This window comes from Anas acuta, chromosome 1, assembly GCF_963932015.1.
Source record: "Anas acuta chromosome 1, bAnaAcu1.1, whole genome shotgun sequence".
In the NCBI taxonomy this organism is placed as follows: domain Eukaryota; kingdom Metazoa; phylum Chordata; class Aves; order Anseriformes; family Anatidae; genus Anas; species Anas acuta.
Window position 1 is genome coordinate 23,005,748 of NC_088979.1, and position 21,887 is coordinate 23,027,634.

At 38.9% G+C, this 21,887-nt stretch overlaps 1 protein-coding gene across 1 annotated transcript in view; it reads left to right on the plus strand.

Annotated features, from left to right (window-relative positions):
* Positions 1 to 13,193, plus strand: part of RXFP2 (relaxin family peptide receptor 2) — a 31,237-nt gene extending 18,044 nt beyond the window's left edge. The window contains exons 12-18 of the mRNA XM_068672697.1: positions 300 to 371; positions 483 to 554; positions 4,568 to 4,639; positions 6,107 to 6,336; positions 7,780 to 8,190; positions 9,720 to 9,938; positions 11,163 to 13,193. Coding sequence (XP_068528798.1) covers positions 300 to 371; positions 483 to 554; positions 4,568 to 4,639; positions 6,107 to 6,336; positions 7,780 to 8,190; positions 9,720 to 9,938; positions 11,163 to 11,398 — 1,312 coding nt within the window. The 3' untranslated portion in view covers positions 11,399 to 13,193. The remainder of the gene's footprint in view (positions 1 to 299; positions 372 to 482; positions 555 to 4,567; positions 4,640 to 6,106; positions 6,337 to 7,779; positions 8,191 to 9,719; positions 9,939 to 11,162) is intronic.
* The last annotated feature ends 8,694 nt before the right edge of the window (positions 13,194 to 21,887 follow it).

Consider the following 21,887-nt stretch of genomic DNA (forward strand, 5'->3'; position numbering starts at 1 on the left):
GAGGTATGATGAATCAGAGCTAAAATGATCCATGTTTAGCAATTGCCAAACATCAGTGCCTGTACTGACTGGCTTCAAAGTGACTTATGGATAAAATTAGAGCATGGAAATATTGGATGAACAAAGAAATTATAAAAGATAATTTTGCTACTATTAGACTTTTAAGCAAGGTAGTGTGCCTTCTCAACTATGAAAAGAAGGAAATCTGTGTCTTCGAGTTTTTAAAGTTTATATATTGAAATGGATAGTGGAATATTGGGGATGAATCTGATTTCTCTTGTTCTCCCTGTTTCTTGAAGGGATCTGTCCAGCAACAGGATTACAGAATTGCCACGTTATATTTTCAAAGACCTGAAGTATTTACAAAAGCTGTAAGTTATAAATGAGAATTCCCAACTGAACTTAAATGTAATAGTTTATTTTGTCTTTTTTTTTTTTTTTTTTTTTTTAATAAAGTTAGGAACAGTTTCTGTTTCTTTTAGGAATCTGTCTTTCAATCCACTTTCTCACCTCTCAGAGGATCACTTTGAAAGCCTTCAGCAGCTTCAGTCATTGTAAGTAAAACGAGAAATATTTTACTAGCAAAATACGCTAAATAATATCCTTTCTTTCCAGGAGAAATATTCATAAATTGCAGAACACTGATTGTCACTTGATTAGATGCTGAATGTACTTTAATTTTCTATTTCTACAGGAGTCCTCAACACCCTAAGATAACAGGCCAAAATGCATGATTTACAGCCATACAGTTTGCTCAGTTTTACTGCTATTCACAAATGATGAGGCTAGGAGCAAACATTACACATAAAGAACAAATTACACAACAAGCACAGCTAGGCCACCTGGGCAGATCAGGACCTAAATAAATTGTAAGAAGTATTTTAGAACCTCTATAAAATCTAACTTGTGGTGGTTCATAAAATACTCACTTCATTGTGTTGATGACACGTGTTGAAAACCACATTTTTTTTTAATTAAGTATTTTACACAGAGCTTGAAGTCAGAATTGTTGTTATTTCTTCTTTAATTCCTAAAGATTCACTCATCTAAAAGAACATCTTCTAATTTTATTGGATTCAGGGTTGTAAAACACGAGTGTAACATCTTTTTTAAATTACCATTCTGTGCTATATGGCTTTTTCTTAAAAAGCTGTCCAGAAGAAGAAGGAGGTGTTACTTTTAAATAGCTGAGCTTCAGTTCACACTATTTTTTGTTAAGCAAAATGAAAACATCCTGAATTAATCCTAATGATGAATCTGGACAGCTTTCCTTCAACTCATTGTTTGGTAATTTTCTCCTGTGCCATACAGTTAAAAACACTGTGCTGAAGTCAGTGTACAGGATAATATTCAATTCCTCTTCATAGACCCTATATGTGAAGTGTCCATGGGTAACAGGTGGGTAATGTGTCTAAAATCATTAATGTAAGAGTAAAATTTAAGAGAATTCTGGAAAGCATTGCTTTTTGAGATCCCTGCTGTATTTTTCCTGGCTGCCACTCCTGGAAGTGTTTGGTCTTTCGCAGGCCCTGTGTCCTATCTGTCTGCCCACATGGATGTCTCAGATACCACAGGACATGTCAAGTAATGCCAGATGGAGTATTAGTCTGAAGAGCAATTCAAACCAAAATCTGGTCTATGTTGAGACAAACCATTTTCCAGATCCCCCTGACTGTATTCACCACTGACTCATTCAGCTGACAACATGTAGGACTTTGGTGTCATTGGAGATGCCCTTGGAAATCTATCTACCCCTCCTGGTTGTCACCTCCTACTCCAGAAGGCCACAGGACTCTTGTAGGTCTTGTGCCATATTAGCCATTTCTTCATGGGCATCTCAAACAGGTGTCTCCAGGGCATGTGAAGTGCTTTTTTTTTTTTATGGATAAGGGAGTCTATCATTTGGCAGCTGTGCCAGAATAACTTCCTTTGAGGTTCTTTGTGAAGTTCAATACAGCCCTTGGTACCACTACTACTCACAGAACTAAATGCAGTAAGTATAACTTAATATCAATATTCCAGTCCATAAACCACCACAGGGACGAGACAGTAACCTTAACAGAGGACATTGTTTTGAAATATGGACAGAGACATGCTCTGCTGCTATATAAACCTTGACCAGCTGGGAAAAGTGTAGTTATTTCAATCTGAGAGCACATTAACCGTGATAGATATGTTGCTGCCAATGTAACAGTACCACCTGCCTGCCTGTCAAAATGATTGTCTGATCTGCGTTTTCAACTCAGAACATGCAGTACGGGAACAAAGAATGTAAGACAGACATAATGTCAGTCTCCCAAAAATCCGACTGGGTTAGAATTAACCAGAACAAAGTGCTCTCACTACGCATTCATTTTTCCACAAGACTTGCTGACAGGATGACAGGCATTTTACTTCATGGGATAGACAGTGTATAATCCAAAAAAAAAAAAAAAGAGAGAGAGAGAGTTTTTAAAGTTTCAAATCTTGGGGGGGGGGGGGGGGGGAATAATGCCACTGAGCTTGGGCTTGAATATGAACCAAAAAGAATTTCAGCTGAATCCTCTGGTGAAAATGGTAAGCTGCAGTCCAAGTACACCAGTACTTGCAGCGCATGCATCGTGCAATGGACTCGTACAGCATGGCAGGTTTCCATTAGCATTTTCGTCTCTGACAGCTGCATAAAGTTAGTTTGCTTTGCCTATGTCAGGAGACTGTCTTACTGTTCAAATCACAGCTAATCAACAACCCATTCCAATTGCTTCTTTTGTTTTTCCATTTTAGCCAAAAGTGTGAAATAATGAATTTCTCTCACTGCTTCTGGCCCTGCTGGGCTTGCTAACTCTCCTGCATAGGTCCTCCTGATACTGCATCTGTACACTGAAAGTCTATTGGGATGCTGCAGAATGAAGCTTTGCTTTCAGATGCTTCAGGAAATGCTTTGTGAATATATTCAGTATACAAAGTGTCTTTTTCAGGGCTCTGTCACCATTAGGATTTTTAAGGAGCTGAATGCACCTTAGTACTGGTTTTGCTTGCATATATGTAATAGGAAATATTATACTGGCACTTTATTTTTACTGATTTTTAATATCATCTTCCCTCCTGTATGGGGTATGTGCTCTCCCTAGTCAGCAAGTCCCATTGAACCATGCGATGTCAGAGACAGAAGGTGGGAGGGTGGTTCTTTGCCTAAATGGTGAGTGGCTCACCTGCTCTCCTTAGGCTCTGCTCAGCATCACCCTGGGCAATGCTAGCTCACAAGGGCCAGAACAGCTGGGCAGAACGGACCACTAGACCAATGGACCGTGCCTGGGTCTTGTCCCTCTTCATTTTACCAGTGCAGACGTAATGCGGATGTCTGCCCGGTTATTCAAACTAATATTTTCTAATGTTAAATGTTTGGATACATTTTATTTGTAGTTTATTTTTTAAAGACTTCTTCTCTGGTAGGCTCCCTCTACAGTCAGCAGACGAAAAGAAGCCTTGCAGGACAAGAGTCTCCCTTCTGGCTCTGAGGGAGACTTAGCTCCAGCCTTAACTACAGTGTGGAGGCCTGATGTCAGGTGAAACAAAACCCAACACAGGCACCTGAACCTACTCAAACAATAAAATTAGAAAAAAGAAAAAAAAAATCATCTTAGCACTTTGGGTGGCAAGTGGGAGAAGGACCAGGTCCTCACCTGCAAACACACATTCTAGTGATTTGTCCTTCAAGCTGTACACACCATTGCTTGAATCATTCCCTGCTGCAGCTTCTGCTGCTGGGCAGCTAGTAGCTGTGGTTTGTACAAGCCATCTCTGCCAGCACTCCAAAAATGTGACAAAATATCCAGCTTCTGTGAGCTACAAGCCTGTCCCTGTGACTGCCTTTCCTTCCAAGGGGAGGCCTGTCTGTACTATCCACAGCTGCTGCTTCTAGTAATCCAGACGCAAAAGATCTTTAGAGTCCTTGTTGTTCCTCAGCTGGCCCACAGCTACCTCCCACTACCTTGAATTTCTTATCAAAAACTTGCAGGGCAATGTTATTCTGAATAACAGAGGGGAATTCCCCCTTCCCCAAGGAAAAGCTGAGAGAATTACACATTTTACCTTCTTGTGTTATTTCTTCCTCTCTTCTTCTGATTCTTATAGCAGAAGCTGTCTTCTATTTCTGCCTCTTCTTAAATGTTTCCAGGTCTCTGACTCCTTTGTTGACCGGAAGGCCCTTTGGTCAAGGTTTGTAATAATAAGGCTTTAAATTGCACTGCTGTGAGCAGCTGAGCTTAGCACCCAAGGAAAGGAACAAAAACCTCTATCAGCAAGTCACTTCTTGTACATCGGTTGTCAAATGGCCTAGCTACACAGAGAGCTCAGGTTAAATGTATATCCTGATGGCACAATCTTCCAGTAAAAAGCTCTGTGATGAACAGTAGTAGGATCATTCTTACTGAATACAGTCAGGATTTTGCCATAAAATTGTTTCTTTAAGGTCTTTGGTTTAAGAAAATGCTCGCTTGTGTAATTCTAATGTTGATAACTACAGAAAACCCTATTGCATATAATTAATTTACAGATCATAACATTTACATATTTACATATTTTACAGAGACCTGGAAATGATTGAGATTCCGAGTATAAATGCAAGAATGTTCCAGCATATGAGGAACCTCTCCCACATGTATGTATGCAAAATAAAAGAAAGAATAATAACGTGGGTTTTAGTTCATGCAAAAATGTCTAAAACCATCCCAAGTTGCGTTTCCAAGTTACTTCAACAGGGAGCCCAATTCCTGGAAAAAAAAATAGATTTAGTATTTTAAACAGAGAAAGGAAACAGGCTTCTCATTTAGTTATCTCATTTCTAAATTGTGTCACACCAGTTCTTTTTCTGCCCCTAACACTTCTTTTTCTGGCTGAAATTGAATAAATGAAACTAGTTGCTTACTTGGGAGTTCCTGTAGCCTTAAGCTTAGGAGGCAGAAGTAGAATATGTCATTCAGGAGCATCAAAACTGGGAACTGAGTCAGGAAACAGAAAAATAATTATATTTTGAACATGAGTAAAAGCCATATATGTTGATAGAGAAGATAGAATGTGTGCCATACAACCATTTTATCTTGGTATCATAAAACATGCCTTTTCTCTTCACAATATGTCACAGCTAGATGCCAGAAACACCGGGTGCCTTTAAACTACTATCCCTGATTTGAGACAAACAGCTTCAGGAACATCACACTTCTATGTGTATACTGAAATGACTGTGTCTCTTTAAATATTTAAAGTGTCCTTCTTTATGAGAAATTTTCATAAACCATTGTTCATACAAGTCACAATTCAATCATGTTAGAATTTCATTTGCAAATCTATCCTTCTAGTTTTTATATTTGATACTCTTGTTCTTTATTCATCAGTATTGTTTCACAAATAAAATAGGAAGTTTTTGAATTACTGATAAACACAAGAACTGGGTTTGATTTTTGATATTTTTGTTTCTTTAACACTGAGTCACTGTGCAGTATTTCTTCAATATAAAAAGAAACATCACTTATGGACAGGTTTAACTTTAAACATTTTTGTATCCAGTATTCAGAAAACACTGGAACATATTTTCAAATCTTCCAGAAGCCAGCAGGCTGTAAGGATGCAATTCAAAACAACCATCTCCTTGCAGGCTTTACTCTGTTAGAGCCTTTGTGGCCTGTCCTACAGGCCTTCTTTATGAAAGCACTGCCACTGAAATAGAGAAATATTTATACGAATAATAAATGGTCAAGGAACTGGTATGTTTATGATCTGATATGCTGAGATCCTTAAATGTTCATTACCAAATTTAAGTCATTCCACAGATATTTCATGATCTGTTAATGCAGGCAAAATCCTTCTGCCAAGGAACAGTAAAAGATCTGCTTCTCAAGCACCTTTGCATGGACAGCAACTACCTGCACACTGACAAAAAAATAAATTAAAATAAAATTAAAAAAAAAGATTAGCAAAGTCTTTCAAAGGTTTGTGAAAACAACAAATCTATCTGCTCTGACCATTCCTCTCAAGTCATATATGAACAAAGGGCACATAACTGCATAACTGGTATGGAGCTGTGACTTGTGTTTAACCCACATTACGTGGTAATTTCTTTCCTTTTCAGCTACTTCAAAAAGTTTCACTACTGCTCCCATGCACTCCATGTGCGAATATGCACGCCGCTAACAGATGGGATTTCATCTTTTGAAGATCTCTTAGCTAACAATGTTCTGCGAGTATTTGTGTGGGTCATAGCTTGTGTTACATGCTTTGGAAATCTTCTTGTCATTGGAATGAGATCATTTATCAAAGCAGAAAATGAGACACATGCCATGTCCATCAAAATTTTGTGTTGTAAGTATGCATTAAAGGTATTCATAATAAATAGATTAGTATATTAGTACAGTCAATATATATATAAAGTAGTATACTGTATATATATGATGGATATAATATATAAAAATAACATACTACTGTATAGTTAATACAGTACTGTATATACTACTTTATAAACTATGTATAGCATGAAGTATGCCTCAGTAATTTCAGTTTGCATTCTGGGCACAAATATAAGTGAATATACTAGTAACAATGCATTTTTGAAAATTATGCATTATCTATTTTTGCAATATTTTCCAATATTCTAAATGAAAGTGAATGCCAGGAAATAGCTAAGGTCTTTCAGTTCCTTGATTTTAGATATTCAAGATGTGTACAAAGAACCTATGAAACTTAAACATTTTACTTTATTATTTGCTACTTTTCATTCTGCATTAAAGATTATGAACAAACCAGCTAGTGGTAGACTACTTCCTATCTGAATTATTCTGTGATCATCATATGCCCTTTTTTAGCACCAGAAATAATAAGTGTTTCTACTATTTTTGAAATATTTCACAACTCAGAAAAAGTAATTACTTCCAAACAATTGCACCATATGTTGTCCAGCAGCCCTTCCCAAATTAAGAACCCTGGAGCCAATAGAAATGGGGTACTGAATTCAGACTTTCTGCGGCCAAGTCTACTTCCTTGAAATGTATGGTGCAATAGGGTGATGCTATTTCCTGGTGGTTAACCCTTTAAAATCATCCAGGACCTATTATTGCTTGCCATCTCTTTGTTCAAGTTAGCCAAGCCTATAAACTCTGCTTTCTGACTACGTTACCTTTACACATGAAATATTTTATCTTGCCTGACTTACGATGGTTACAGTGCAGATGTCTATGAACTAGTCACTTTGAGATCTTGTTATAGTCAATGGATTGTGCAATTTGCCTAATTCTAATTAGATAGATACTGTAGGTAGATACATATTGTGGATGTGTAAAATTAGAAGAGGTGTATCCCTGGCAAGATGTCAGAAATCATCCGTGTATTTTTTATAACAGTGTCATTTATTACATGGTGTCATTACACTGTTGTGTAGTGCCGTAGACCTGTCAAGTCTTCCACACTCTCCCTGGGACACTTGTAGCTTGCTCCTGGCTGAAACTCTGCCACAGCTCTATCTGGACCCTGATCAGTGCCCAAACATTGCTGTGCCACCATGCTGGCTACAGCCAAGGAGTTTGACCCAAGGTCCTTGCATATGCGCCTGAGGGATCCCCAATGGCACTTCCACTCATTTGTGACCAGGAGGCTCATAGCCCCATATCACATGAATTATCAACAGTGAATTCTCACTGGGTTAAATTATTTTTGTATGCCAGCTAGAGTTTGGCTAGGCACAGAAGTATGATATACATAAAGTATTTTGTTGCTATTTTCAGTAAACTATGAAATCTGTTTCTTAAATAGGTGCTGATTGTCTAATGGGGGTGTATTTGTTCTTCATTGGAGTTTTTGATGTTAAATACCGTGGACAGTATAAAAAATATGCTGTGCTGTGGATGGAAAGTTTACCGTGTCATATCATGGGGTTCATCGCCATGCTATCTACAGAGGTCTCAGTCCTATTGTTGACATATCTGACCTTGGAAAAGTATTTAGTGATTGTCTTTCCCTTCAGTAATATCCGCCCTGGAAAGCAGAAGACAATAGTGATTCTTATATCCATATGGATTGCTGGATTTGTCATAGCAATAATCCCATTCTGGGATGTGGACTTTTTTGGAAATTATTATGGGAAAAATGGAGTTTGTTTCCCACTGAATTCTGATCGAATGGAAGAAATTGGAGGCAACAGGTATTCCCTTAGTATTTTTCTTGGTAAGTTTATTTTTTAATGTGTCATAATTACTGATTAATATGATTTTACTAGAAAAAATACCTAATGAATACTCACTGGTAGATGCACTTTTCAGTACACCATTAATGTTCATTTTGTAATAGTTTCTAAAGGCACACAAGAGGACCAGAGCCTCATGTGCTGGCAGCACTCTTAAGGGTCTGTTACCTGAAGAGTTTAGCACCTATTTTTAACAAAACACATGTGAATGTAACACAGAAGAGGAGAAGACATAGAAGGAAATAGGAATTTGGGTAATAACAGTGAGATCATGCAATTACTTAACGATATTTTAGTTTGAAACCTTTTCATTTTGATAAATCTGTAACATCAGCAACCTTCAATGACTCCTCAGCATCGTTTTCACTGCATCACAGGAAACTGTGATGATATAAATAACACGGGATGAAACTTTAAAAGTATAGCTGTAAGTGCATTATACTGGCAACGAATAATGATTAAATGTATGTATATAAAACAAACTTGAAAGAAACAGAATAGAACCAGAAACTTCAGTCTGAAATATGTATGAACTGGTTATGCTCAGCTTGAGCACTCGCTCACAGCAAAGACTGAAAATTATTCAAACTGCTGCCAAACGATCTCCTCCGTGACCTGCATTTGCTAAGCTGTATAGGTTGTTTTGCCAATACACATACATTTACCTTTTATTTCTCAATCTCAAGACAGAAAACCTACATACTGAAAGATGAAAGCTGTAGTTTGTTTAGAATTATATTGAGTAGAAAGTAAAAAATGCAATACATATGTCAAATCAAATTCATGTAATGATTTCCCATCAATAAAACGATCATGTTATGCTTTTCAATTCTTTGACTTTTTTTTTTTTTTTTTTTGATCCATATTTCTGAGCAAGTGACTATTTCAGATGCTGGGATCTTGACTGAAATGGCTCCTTCGATGGCTTTCAGCTCTTTATTGGAGCACTCCAATACGCAGAGTTGCCATCTGATGAATTTTTAAAAGTCTTGCTCTGCAACACAGCACCGTGTGATTAAAATCCAAGTTGCACAGCTTGCTCTGCACATGTTCTTCCATCAGGAATTTGTGATGGATATTTATACAGAACTGAGGAAGGCTGTCTGAAATGAACATACGCTTTAGAGTGGTTTGTCACTTTGCTGGGGAATATGTCGTTCTTTCATCACCATGCTAGAGACCTGGAGGCGCTTTCTGGTGCAGATTTATCGCAGCATTTCTAGTCGGGAGATCAGATCTCTGTGGAATCATGAGCCCCCCCATCGTGTGCATTAACTGTGTTTCTATAGTAACTTCTTACAACTTGTTCACATCTCACTGTGTAACAGATGGGAACACGTGGTATGCGAGCGGGCTGTGTGACACTTGACAATACTGAGGAGCTGCTCCTAACATAAAAATTTTAACCAAGCAATAGAGGAAAATCAAACAGGAGTGGTGGGAGAAAGGGGAGAGAGGAGCTATTGTCATCATTTCAATGCCATTTGATTTCCATCTTGTTTCCCCACAGGTGTGAACCTGCTCGCCTTCGTCATCATAGTATTTTCCTATGTCAGCATGTTTTGTTCCATTCAGAAAACTGCCCTTCAGACATCAGAGATGAGGAGTCACATTCACAGAGATGTTGCCATCGCCAATCGATTTTTTTTTATTGTATTCACTGATGCCATCTGCTGGATTCCTGTCTTTGTCATTAAAATCCTCTCCTTATTCCAGGTGGAAATTCTAGGTAATGCTGTTTAAGAGTGAGATTTCTTTTGGTAAAGATTCAGTTTAAAGTAAACCAATTCTGCCAGAGGAATTCTAGCAAGCTATGGGTGAAGAGGAAGTATTGCCCAAAATGTTTGACTTCTTCTAGGTTCAGAAATTGAACTTTAAAGTAAATACATATAACCTTAATTGCATGTATGTATGTGAGAACAAGAATAGGTTACCCAGCAAAGAAGTTTTCTTCTACAGCTGCAAAATCTCACAGTAATATGTATGAGTAAGTCCATAAGTCCATCACGGACCACGCTGTCCCCTGTCTGCCCCTGAGAGGGTAAAGAGATGCATGCTTCACAGCTCTCCACCACTGCACTGGTTATATGCAGTCTTGCACTGGTTATATGCAGTTTTTGCACTGGTTATATGCAGTCTTGCTAGCCTGGCAGCTGCTAACAGATAACACTGTAATGAAGGCATCCTGCTTTCCCATTAAAATTTTACAAAATTGATGTCTCATGTTTGTAGAAAATTGGTAAATAATTCCCCACAAGATGAAAGGCATTAAAGAAATGTAGTAAATTGACAATGGTTTTATTATAAAACCTTTTCAGCCTCACTGGCGGCACTTAATTCCATTTGCATAACCAGGAAAAAAGTGATTATAGGTGGATAGTTAAAGATAAAACATATCCACCATGAGGATGTGCAGCAGACATACAACTATGGCTAGAGTGGGATTCAGGATGGTAAAGTTCATGGCCTTCTGAGCGAGTAACTTCACCCCTCTGATGGTGGCTTTTGTACAGTATTTTGAGCCCTACTGATGAACACTGCAATGTAAACACTAGGTATTACTAAGGTTGATTTTATATTATTTTGTATTGAAGGGGATTTAGATTTATATTAAATACTCTCCTAAAGAGAGATGGGCCTCAGTGCACATTTAGTGCATTTATTAAATTCTAGTAGATAGAAAAAAAAAAAAAAGACACTCTCTGTTAAAAAGTCTTTTTTTTTTCCTTCATCTCATCAAAACCCCTGGTGAGCTCAATGAAAAACACATTGAGCAACATTGAATTCAAACCCCTTTCTTGTAAAAAATGATGGTATGGTAGAATTCTTCAAAAATGATATAAGGTGACATAAAGTTAAAAAAGAAAGACAAATTAAAAAGGACATAAAGACATGCTTACTTCTGTAGTGTTCTTACAAAAGAGCATACTAAGTATCTCATATTTTTTCCTAGACACTGTCACTTCCTGGATAGTGATATTTGTTCTGCCAATAAACAGTGCCCTGAACCCCATCCTCTATACTCTCACAACTACTTTCTTTAAGGAGAAACTAAAGCAGTCACTGGGCAGTCGTCGAAGGAGGGCAATTTTCAGAAGCAATGAAGAAGCCTTGGCCACTTCAGTCACACGTACAGATGATTCCCTCACCCCTAGCTCTTCATTTAAGCTTGGACTTTTACAAAAATAATTCCTGAGGACTGTGCTGACTTTCACCAATTTACAAGTGGTTGTTTGTCATCAAGATAATGGAAAGAGGACCTAACTGCCTTACAGCTGTGCTAATCTCCTTGAGATTCCTATGAAGAGTCTTTTTGGCAATTACCATCTCTGTATGCATCTTCCTGGAAAATGAAAACACAACTGTTGTATTTATCACGCGAGATTTGTATTACAGCTTGAAACACAGACAGACTGGACTGGGGCTAAAGGTGGCAATACTTTGCAACTATTCATCCCTGTTCCCCAGAGGGTCAGTGCATCTGCACTTGTTAGATATAGTCTTCGTATCATATATTAGTTTAAGGCAAAGGACCTTTCTAGAACATTTGTCTCTTTTTGACTGTACTAGCAATTCAAGGATATATCCTCATGGTGAAGTATTTATCCCAAGGTTGGAAGCTCATGGGGGGGAAAGGCCAGAATATTCTATGCAATATGTGAATCTATATTAATCTTGTAAGATTTAAGTAATACGGGGGCTCTGCAGAGTGGTGAATGTCTCTTTGTGCACATAAAGTCACTACTCAGAACTGCAAGACCTGAGTAGTGTTATTATAATATTTTAAGGCACTAAAAGTCGAGTGAACTTCCTGTGTAAGCAACAGAGCCCAGACTGAAATAAAAATTAAATAATGAAGCTCTCAGAATGATCCTTGAAAGCAGTCGATTCAGTTTTCATTGCATCAGTTTTTATGAAGCATAGGCATCCTGGCAGCATGGGTGAGCACAGGTTTGCGGGAGCATTTATGGGGCTGACTCAAGCACTTGTAAGGAAGAACAATTCACCTTTATTAGCTATGTTTTCATAACCACCTTAGTTATATTTTGACTTCATTGCGTATGAGCTGCCTACCTGTTATAAATAGAAGAGTCAAGCTCTTAGAAAATGAGTATAGCAAAGCTTTCAGCCAACTTTTACATTTATTTTTTTTTTAATATTTACTAAAGAAAGCTCCAAAAATGATTCAGAAGCACCTGTTTATAAATCATTTTGCAGTGTTAACAAACAAAAGGAGTTTGGAGCAATGAGGAAGATCCAGAAATGGGAAAACAAAAAACAAGTGTGTGGGCTCATTGCTAAAAGTGAGGAAAAGCCTGAAGAGTTAACGTTTCTCACCTGAGATGAAATGACTGAATATATGCTCCAGGCCCACCCAGACTTTGCAATAAAATGCATATATTTGAACCACCACAAAGGCAGGAGGTGAAATCCAATAATAAGGTCATTGTACTGTGGCAGTAAGCACAACTGTGAGGTTTTGACCCAGGCGTTCACACTGCGCACATTTCAGCATGGGATTCTGTCTGAAGATACCTTAACTAGCATTTAGGTATTGGAAGATCCTTTCAGTTAGTAAGCCAGTTGACCTACATTCCATGACTTCCTAACCCACTTGGTGCCTTAATTTGCTAGACCCTGTCCTGCTTGACCTGAATGGTCCAAGGAGCCTCCTGGGTTCAATGTCTGCCTACTGACGGTAGAGCAGGAGTTGGGGGGCAGAGCAGGTATAGCAGCTTGCTGGCTCGTGTTGGTGGTTTCTCTGCTTTAGTTGTGGAGATGAAGCAGGTTCTGGTTGCTGTAGGTGCTATAGGAGGAGCCCCTACAGGAGGATACAACAATCCTATAGGAGGAGTGTTTTTTTTTCTTGAACATTTGGTTCAAGTAGAACTTGATCTTTATCCAGTGTTGACTCTCCACTCAAACTTGACCTAAAGTGAGAGAACAATACTCCACATCCACTGGTAATCTGTTCCAACAGATCATTATTAAGGTACACCATTTATTAAAAATAAGCAAATTAATTCCAATTTGTGTTTTCTCACTTTCTGCTTGCAGCAGTTGAATTGCCTATGAATATAAAAGAAGAAAGCTTTTTCTCACTAAATGTCTCAAAAATCAAATTCTCTTTGTTAAAACTTACAAGCTGTTTGCTTCTTGCAACACTAGTACGCGTTTTCTCTAGGTTGTAAACCTTGATAGCACTGTCCTCCCCAAAAAGATGTAAAAAAGGGAGAGCTGCTCCACTTCACATGTGTGTCACCAGGGCTGAGCAGAGAGGATCACCTCCCATGAACTGCTGGTAATGCTCTTCCTAATGCAGCTCAGGAAGCTCCGGTCTTCACCAGAAAGGCACACTGCTGGCTCATGGTGACCCACCAGGAACTCCATGTCCTTCATGTCCTGACATTCTTTTTTCAAGGGAGACAGCATTGGAAGAAGGAAGGAAGGAAGGAAGGAAGGAAGGAAGGAAGGAAGGAAGGAAGGAAGGAAGGAAGGAAGGAAGGAAGGAAGGAAGGAAGGAAGGAAGGAAGGAAGGAAGGAAGGAAGGAAGGAAGGAAGGAAGGAAGGAAGGAGGGAAGGAGGGAAGGAGGGAAGGAGGGAAGGAGGGAAGGAGGGAAGGAGGGAAGGAGGGAGGGAAAGAAGGAAGGACATCCATCTGTGTTGAACAAATTTTGCTCATACAATCTCTCACCATGAAGAACCAAAAGGATAGTCATCTTTTTACTGTGTTATACACTTTTACTCTGTTGTCACTGGGATCTGTTTAACAACCAAGTAGGAAAACCTAACAGCTGGCTTTAGAATATAATTTTTGACAGAGCACAGTGGTAAAGAAAATCATTTCTTGTCCCTCACAGTTAGTAAATGATCGATGACAAATGAATCAATGGAGCAGGAACTGAAGGTGAATGGTGAAAATCTGAAGAGCAGTTCAAGTGTACGCAATGCAGGGAAGTTTTTTAAGATTCAATGTTGTAAGCCACATGACAGCAGAGAACATGCCCCTGTTTCTTTCATCAGTAAATGACTGATCAGCCAGCTCTTCAGCCCTGGAAATCCTAACAGGAGATACTCTTACTAAAAGCTAGATCCTTTAAATGGTAATCTTTTATATTGTCTCCCTACTTAAAAGAAGAGATAAAATGGATCAGACTTTGGCTGCAGTCAGCTATGTTCAGAGGATAAGGTATTTTAAAACTCTTGCAGAAACCCATTCCGTTCAGCATTTTTAATGTTTTCTGTTTTACAGTAAGTATGTGCCCTTAGGATAGCTCTAAAATATGGTGCATTATTCATTGTTTGTTCAAGATAAAAACACTTAGTTTTCCTTTTCCGAACAAAGGTTGTTCATGAGGCATAACGTAATGTAAACAAAGGTCCCCTCAGGACAACACATGAATAATGGAACAGAAAGTAAAGTCAGCCACCTTCCTTTCTGAATAAATCCTTAAAATGGACTTCAGTATGGTAAATGATGGTGATGGTGGACTGAATGTTGAACTATGTCTCTGCATTCAAGCACATAGATGCCTTAAATAAATTATATATCAAAAGAGAGTCTCTTCATTCTCAAAAAAGGCTTCACCAAAGCACATTCATGGCTTAGGCCACCTTCCTTTATTATTCTACTGTTTAAAAAATCAATAACATCAATAGTTTTTGAAAGGTCAAACAGGATGATGTGCCCATTGATATGAGTAGTATGTCAACATCGTCTGTACTGCAGCCTAAAATCATATGGGAATACCCATTGCACTGAAGCTGAAATGTTGCAGTGCTGATTGTACACACCAGTTGAAAATTACTTTTTAAAAACATCTTTGTTTATAAGCTGACTCTCACTAAGAAAAACAAAAGTGCAAATAGTGCAAGAATCTCTTATGTAACATTTCTCCTTCCTTGAAAAGGACAGCAAAACCCAAAAACATTCTGGGAATTTTGCCAGAAATAGAGTTTTAGGGATCGCAACCAAGCCTGCACTTCCTGAAGTACAGTGTAATTGATGCTTGTTACGACACTATCTACTTCATCACCTTATTGCAAGACAAGACAAAAAACTAAAGTTAAAGAGTTTAATGTGAAGAAGCAAGATGCTCTCCTTTTTCAAGGTTTGGTATCTCTATTTTTTTTTTTTGATCTTCACTGCTGTTTGCTGTATTTTCTCCATCTTCATTTTATTCCTGTATTATTTTTCATTTCTGTTTGTGTGCATTGACAATAAAATCGTGTAGCTGAATGAGATGCTGTTTTTCAGAAGCTGACATTTTAGTTACTTTTGTTTTGCTTTTGCTACCACACATAGAAAGGGGTGAGAGAATGACAATGGGGGAATTGGAGAGTAAATAATCTCGTTTGTAAAGGTTCACCAAGCAGCACAGCACAAAGAAATTAGCATGGCAGTTCTCCTGTTTGCGGCAATAGCTCTTTAGTCACTTCTCTAATGTGAGTGGCCTTCAGTGCAAGGGAAAAAAAGTATTTTAAGAAAAGAGTTCACTTTTAGTAGACATATTTTTGCCGTTTGTGATAGTACTATTAAAAATAACAGCAGTCTCTGTGCTTTATTTTTACTTAACAATTAATGCCATAAACAATCCCAGAGACCAAACCTTCAAGGATGTCTCAGGCATCTTCATGTTGACTGCCCTGACCAAATGTACCATATGTGACCCCAGAGGCCCTCAGGCACTAAAAATATGCCACGAGGTTTTGCCTCATCCATAAGAAGTCCCCGCTGGCCTTGGCCCTGACTCACCCTCCCCACACCCCCTGGCATGCCACCACTCCGCTCTGGGCAAGGAGCTGCTCCTGCTGCAGCCTCTCAGCACCCACGTTGACCCCCATGGTCCCTGAGAAAAGGGAAAGAGGAGAGCAGGGTGCTCCCAACAGCTCCAGGCCCTGGACGAAGCGCCATCTGCCATTCTGCCATGCCAGATGCATGCCACCAAAACTGACACCAGTCACAGTTCGGGTCAGGCACCTCCCAGTGCTGTGGGAGCATGGCCAAGAGTTATTCAAGGGCTATTATTCAAGGGATAGCCAGGGAATTTCTTCTTTAGGGAACTGGCCACTGCCAGCAAGGTTGTAATGTTTTTTGCATCAATCGGCAGCAGTTGGCCGCACAGCAAGGACTGCTCATGCTGCAGCTATTTAAAGGGCAACAGAGCTGTGACCACAGCAGGACATCCCCACAGACCCTACAGACCTCAGGGACTCGAGGTAGCTTTGCTACAGCCTGGCCTTTCCCCACAGGACTGTGCTGGCCCAAAACAATCCTGCTATTTGGGGGCTGCTTGCTGTCTTGTTTTTCAACAGGGGCAGTTTTAAAGTATTATAGACATTTGGATTATCATCAATATCAAGAGACAAGACAGTAAAACTCTGTGCAAAAAGTGATTTTTAAAATAGCATAAGTAGATGGACCAATATGCAATTTAAGTGCAAAAGAGTTATTGAGCACTACACAGCAGTATCCACTGTTACAGCAAAAAGTGTTGCCATAAATCTAATGAATCACCTATATATAACCCCTCAGGATAAAACTCTGCTTTCACCCTAACAACCTTTTCACCCCTTTTTTTGCTACTGAGAGGTATATGTACTGAGAGGGTAAAGTGTTGGGCTTTTTGTTTGTTTGTTTTTGGTTTTGCTTTTTTATTTTTGTCAGCCTATGAAAATGTTCTCTGACAGTTCTTTCTGTTACACAATACTTACGCAATGGAAAAGGGTCCCTCAGCTTCACTTTTGGGTGTTGGGTGGTCCAGGATGAGACAGTTTCACAGATAAAAAGGATGAGATTGGACCAGGGCTCTTCAGCTGAGGGTCTAGGAGAAATCCAAAAAGCACACAGACTCTGAAGTGTGTCTCTGGATGGCACATGGCAGAAGTGTTTTAACTGAGACTCTGTGACATTTCTGTTACCATTTCCCCTCCTTGAATGTGTTGTGCACCTTGAGTAAGACAACAGTCATACAAGTAAATATCCTTAATTTGCTGACTACCATAAATCTGGCCCTCAAAACAACAATCAGATCCACTCAGCCTGAGAGAAATGTTATTCCAGGATGGCAATATCTAAACATAGACTATGAACACGTACACTGAATGAATCTCCATTGTTGCTGTGTCGTGCCTCATCCTGTGGGAATGGCATTCATGCTTCTAATATTATTCTATACCACCATATTTCATGTTCTATTAAACAAAAACAGGACATTCACATTTAAATCTTGCAGAAAATCAGCTATGCAATCATTTTTAATTGAGCTCTGCTTGAAAATCCTTGGCGACTTGTAGTTTAGGCTATCCTGTAGAGAAGTAATGGACTACATTAAGACTTCCAACTGGAGGTTAACATATAATCTGTGATGCCATGGCCAAGAGAGAGGGAGAGAGAGAGAGAAGTTTTACATAAACCACCTGTACAGCTTTTTCTGTGAATAGAAAATGCAATTTTGCAGCAGTCCTAGGCCAATCTACCAGGCTGGTGCTAAAACAAGCTTTTCTGCAGGGCTGCCTCTCAGTTTTATCACTGCCCTGGCTCAACTCACTGAAGAACCAGGTGAAACCCAGCACTGCTGCATGGGAAGGGTCAGGAATCAGCAACCAGTGATGGGGGAAAGTGCAGTGGTACCACTTTTAGTGGCCAACAAGATTTGTATCAGCATAAACAGGTCATGAGACCACAGGTGGAGATTCAGGTAATGTTCCCTGGAGCTACACCAACAGAAATTTAATTATGTGTTGAAGCATTTTTAAGCAATGCACAAAGGACATTCAAAGACAAAAGCCTCTCTTTCCTTCAAAACAATCTTAACAACTACCTTAAGAAAGGAAGAAGAAAAAAGGAATCAAAATATTGAATATGAAAATAACTAAAAAATAATAATAATAATCCTGTTTTACTCTTCTTTATCCATAGATCTGAAACCCAATACTAATGATTTTTAGCATGAACACCAATTTTTTACTCAACTGTTCCTGTGTATTCATACAAGAAACTTGGAAACAGACTGAAAAAAGTCCTCTTTCACCTTGTAAGTCTAGTGAAATGCAAACAGTAAACAAGCAGCCACAAGTAAGTTAGTTTCTTTCAGTTTTAATATTTTGAAATATTAGTATCAGAGAAAGCAGGTAGTTTTTATAAAGTATGAGGTTTTATTGACAATGTCTGCTTGAGGTTTTATTGACAATGTCTGCTTGAAAGCAGATACATATAATAGAACATATTTCTCATTGATATTCATAGTGACACTTTGTAATGAACAGATAGTTTACAAAATCCTCCAAAAGGTAAGTGCACGTTACCTGGCTTCCACTAAAGCACAAACCACTGAATTCATAGTTCAGCTCAACAGACTTAAAATTTATGAAAAGATTGTCAGACGTTTCAAAAAGCATATTTTTTTCCTTAGGGATACATTCAGCTTTTAAGAAACCATAGAAACATTTGTGAAGCCACTGGGAGTCAATTTCCTCCTAATTAATTAATTAATTAATCTAATAATCACAGCAATTTTTTAAAATTTTGTTGCCAAAGCCATGTTCTCAGTCACTGTGGGTGGGCAGACCAAATCCTTTAAAGAAGTATATTCAGAGCTGGGTCAGCTTGCTTTGTGAGCCAGCATCTTGGTAACTTGCAGTATTACTCATGGTTTTGGGAAGTGGAAATCAAGTAGAAATAAAATGGAAAATAAATTATTTGTGCCATTATTACTGTTGCCACAGATACTTAAAAGTTTAGTTGTGCTTAAAGTTATAGTGTCCCCACTAAGCAGTTTATAATCTAACACAGACAGACTTTAAGTTTTACTATTCCAGGATTAAAAAACAAAACAAAAACAAAAACACTGCTAAATTTAGCTTTCTAGTATTCAGCTTTGAACTACCTAGACTTTCTGGCACCACTGGCTGAAGTCCCTTCAGAATTGACTCATCCTTGATTTTCCTGAGAAGGCTGAACTGAGCGTATTTCTGTTTGGACCAGACCTTGCTCTCAGCATGAATAAGATGCCAGATTCTTACATTGCCAGGACCCACAAACAACATAGAAAATGTGTTTGCCTAGGTTCCACCTGCAATTAGGAAGATTTATGAATATGAGTAGTATATCTCATTACTGATCCGCTCAAAGCATTATACTATTGCACAGATTTTCAGTGCCCAGAGGTATTTTGTTGCATGGCATGTTGGTGTGCTGCCTTCAGTTTTAAAAAGCAAGCTGTGTACAGAAAACTGCATTTAGGTTTTCAGTCTTTGTTCTGAACTATTCCTACAATGGGATATTTCAGTGCTAGCCTTGATATTTTGGTAGCAAAAAGCAGACTCAATCACACGAAAAAGTCCTATTATGCAATAAGGCTGGCACCTTGCAATCTGTATGGAAGTCAAGCAACAGGTAAATGCAGGCAAATTTGGACAGAAAGTGGCATGCCAAATACTCAGCCCAGCATAGGAATTTGTATCTCAGGATTTTGCTAATCCAGCAGTGATCATGTGAAATCTGACTAAATACATGCCCTACCTGGTTCATTGTGGAAGCAAACACATTGTCATTGGACTTCAGTACAACAGGGACTGAATAAACAGTGTTTGAAAGAATAGAAAAACACAAATTCATTGACCAAAATTGGTACTATATAACTACTTCTGACTGCAGAAGCATTCGTCCTTATCACCAAGACAGAGGGGATAAATGTGGGATTAAATTAGATGTTTGATTAGAGGATTATCATATCTTAAGTACCATATAAATCTATGCATCAATTCTGCCCTCAGTCATATTACCGAATATCTGAAACAATGCTTCTGAATTTGATGAAATTACTCTGAATTTTCAGTCACGCAAATGAAATTTTAACCTGAATTTAAACACTTGCTTCTTAAGAGCTTTGCTATGAAGGAAAAAATTCCTTGTGTTAAAAATCCAGGCCCTTCCTTCCCCACACTTACCTTCCCGAAGTAGACAGACATTAAACTACCAAGCCTCCTGGAAACAGAAAGACAGAGGAGAGCAATGAAACAACCTCTATAAACTGCAGAGCAAACTCCCACTAAAATTAAACATAAAACGAGCATTAGGGCTTCTAAAGCCTGGAAACACATACCAGAGGAATTGTGCTAAGCACGTCCGTGCCAGAAAGGGGGCAATTCAGCTGTGTAAACATAGGTGTCTAGAGCCTCTTGAGAAGTCCAGGTGCTGTGCCTGGTCTCCAGGAGAGCAGGCATCTCTGCAGGTCCTGATCCGTATCTTTTTAGTCTAGGTTGGAAAAGACCAAGATCACAAAGTCCAACCATCAACCTGACCTTCTGAGACCCATCACTAAACCATGTTCCCTAGTTCTCATCTAAATATGCTCACAAGTTTTTAGGTTAATATTTTTTGTCCATAGCACGAAAAATTACATCTCCTGCTGCAAAGATTATATTGCAATAGAAAAAAATAAAAATAAATAAAGAGCCTTTGATAATAACCGGTTTCAAGTTAGGATGGTGAAACACTGCAGGCATTTATGTGAAATGAGCACAAACAACAGAGAGCATGAGATTATTACGGCCTTGTGCCTCACATGATGACTTCAGGTAAAGAATTAAATGACATCAGAAACGTAGTTCAGAAACTCCTGTGGCATGTTTGGGTCTGAAGGAAGAAGAAAGGGGAACTTGTGAAGATGTCTGAGTCTAGAAAGCATGTGCTCTTATCTTTACCTCTTTGTGACAGTTGCTCACAAGGTTTACAGCACTGCCAGCTGACTTGGGACTGCTTCATCCTCGTGCTTGCAGCCACTAGCACACCCATTAACCAAGGTGAGATTCGCTGCTACCCATTTCGTACTGAAAGGTGTTGTGTAAGGAGATAATTCCTTTGCACCAGAGGGATGTGGAGGAACAGGAGGAAGCAGGACGGAGGGGGCTGTGGAATTAATTTTCCACCCACAGAAAGACAAAGCCTGCAGCAGTTGCTGAAGCAGACTATTATTTACTGTCGTTTGCCTTCCTTCCAGCACAGAAGCCTACAGTGCAATGGAGAATGAGGTGCTCCAAGTTCCTGCACAGCACCAGAGTGGCTACCTAAAAAGGCTGGAAACACAGTGTTGTGTACACGTGTGCCTGCAACATATGCAACCAATGTACTTTGAAGGAAATCAATATCTAGGGCTGAAGTCTGCCTGCTTCTTACTTCTGCCTTACTTCTGCCTGCTTCTTACTTCTCCAATTTTTGCTCTTTGTCCAGCTGATTTACTGGGAGGGAGAAGTGTTTTGCCCTGAGGTGAAAAGGATCTCCTGATCATTGCTTCACCATTTAGTATATTAGCAAAATAGTTTCATCATTTGTAATAAATGGAAAAGGCTCTGTAAGCAATGGGACAGTTGCTTAAGTCACCTGGATTATAAGCACAGACAGGAGAGTATCTAATTATTTCTATTTTCTTTATAGAGTTCATACAAGTGCTCCTCTTTCAGGAGCAGCACACACATCCAGTTGCTTTCTCTTCCACTCTTCATCAAGTCGCCCATAACTCAGCACATCACCTCAGCCCGGTGTTTTCTGCCAAGATCACTAATTCATTAATAAAGACCTCATCTCCCACTTTGGAAAAACTCAGATTACACAGATATAACACCTGTGAAAACCAGGCAGTATCGGCACTGTGAAATGTAAGTGAGAAGGGTGCCA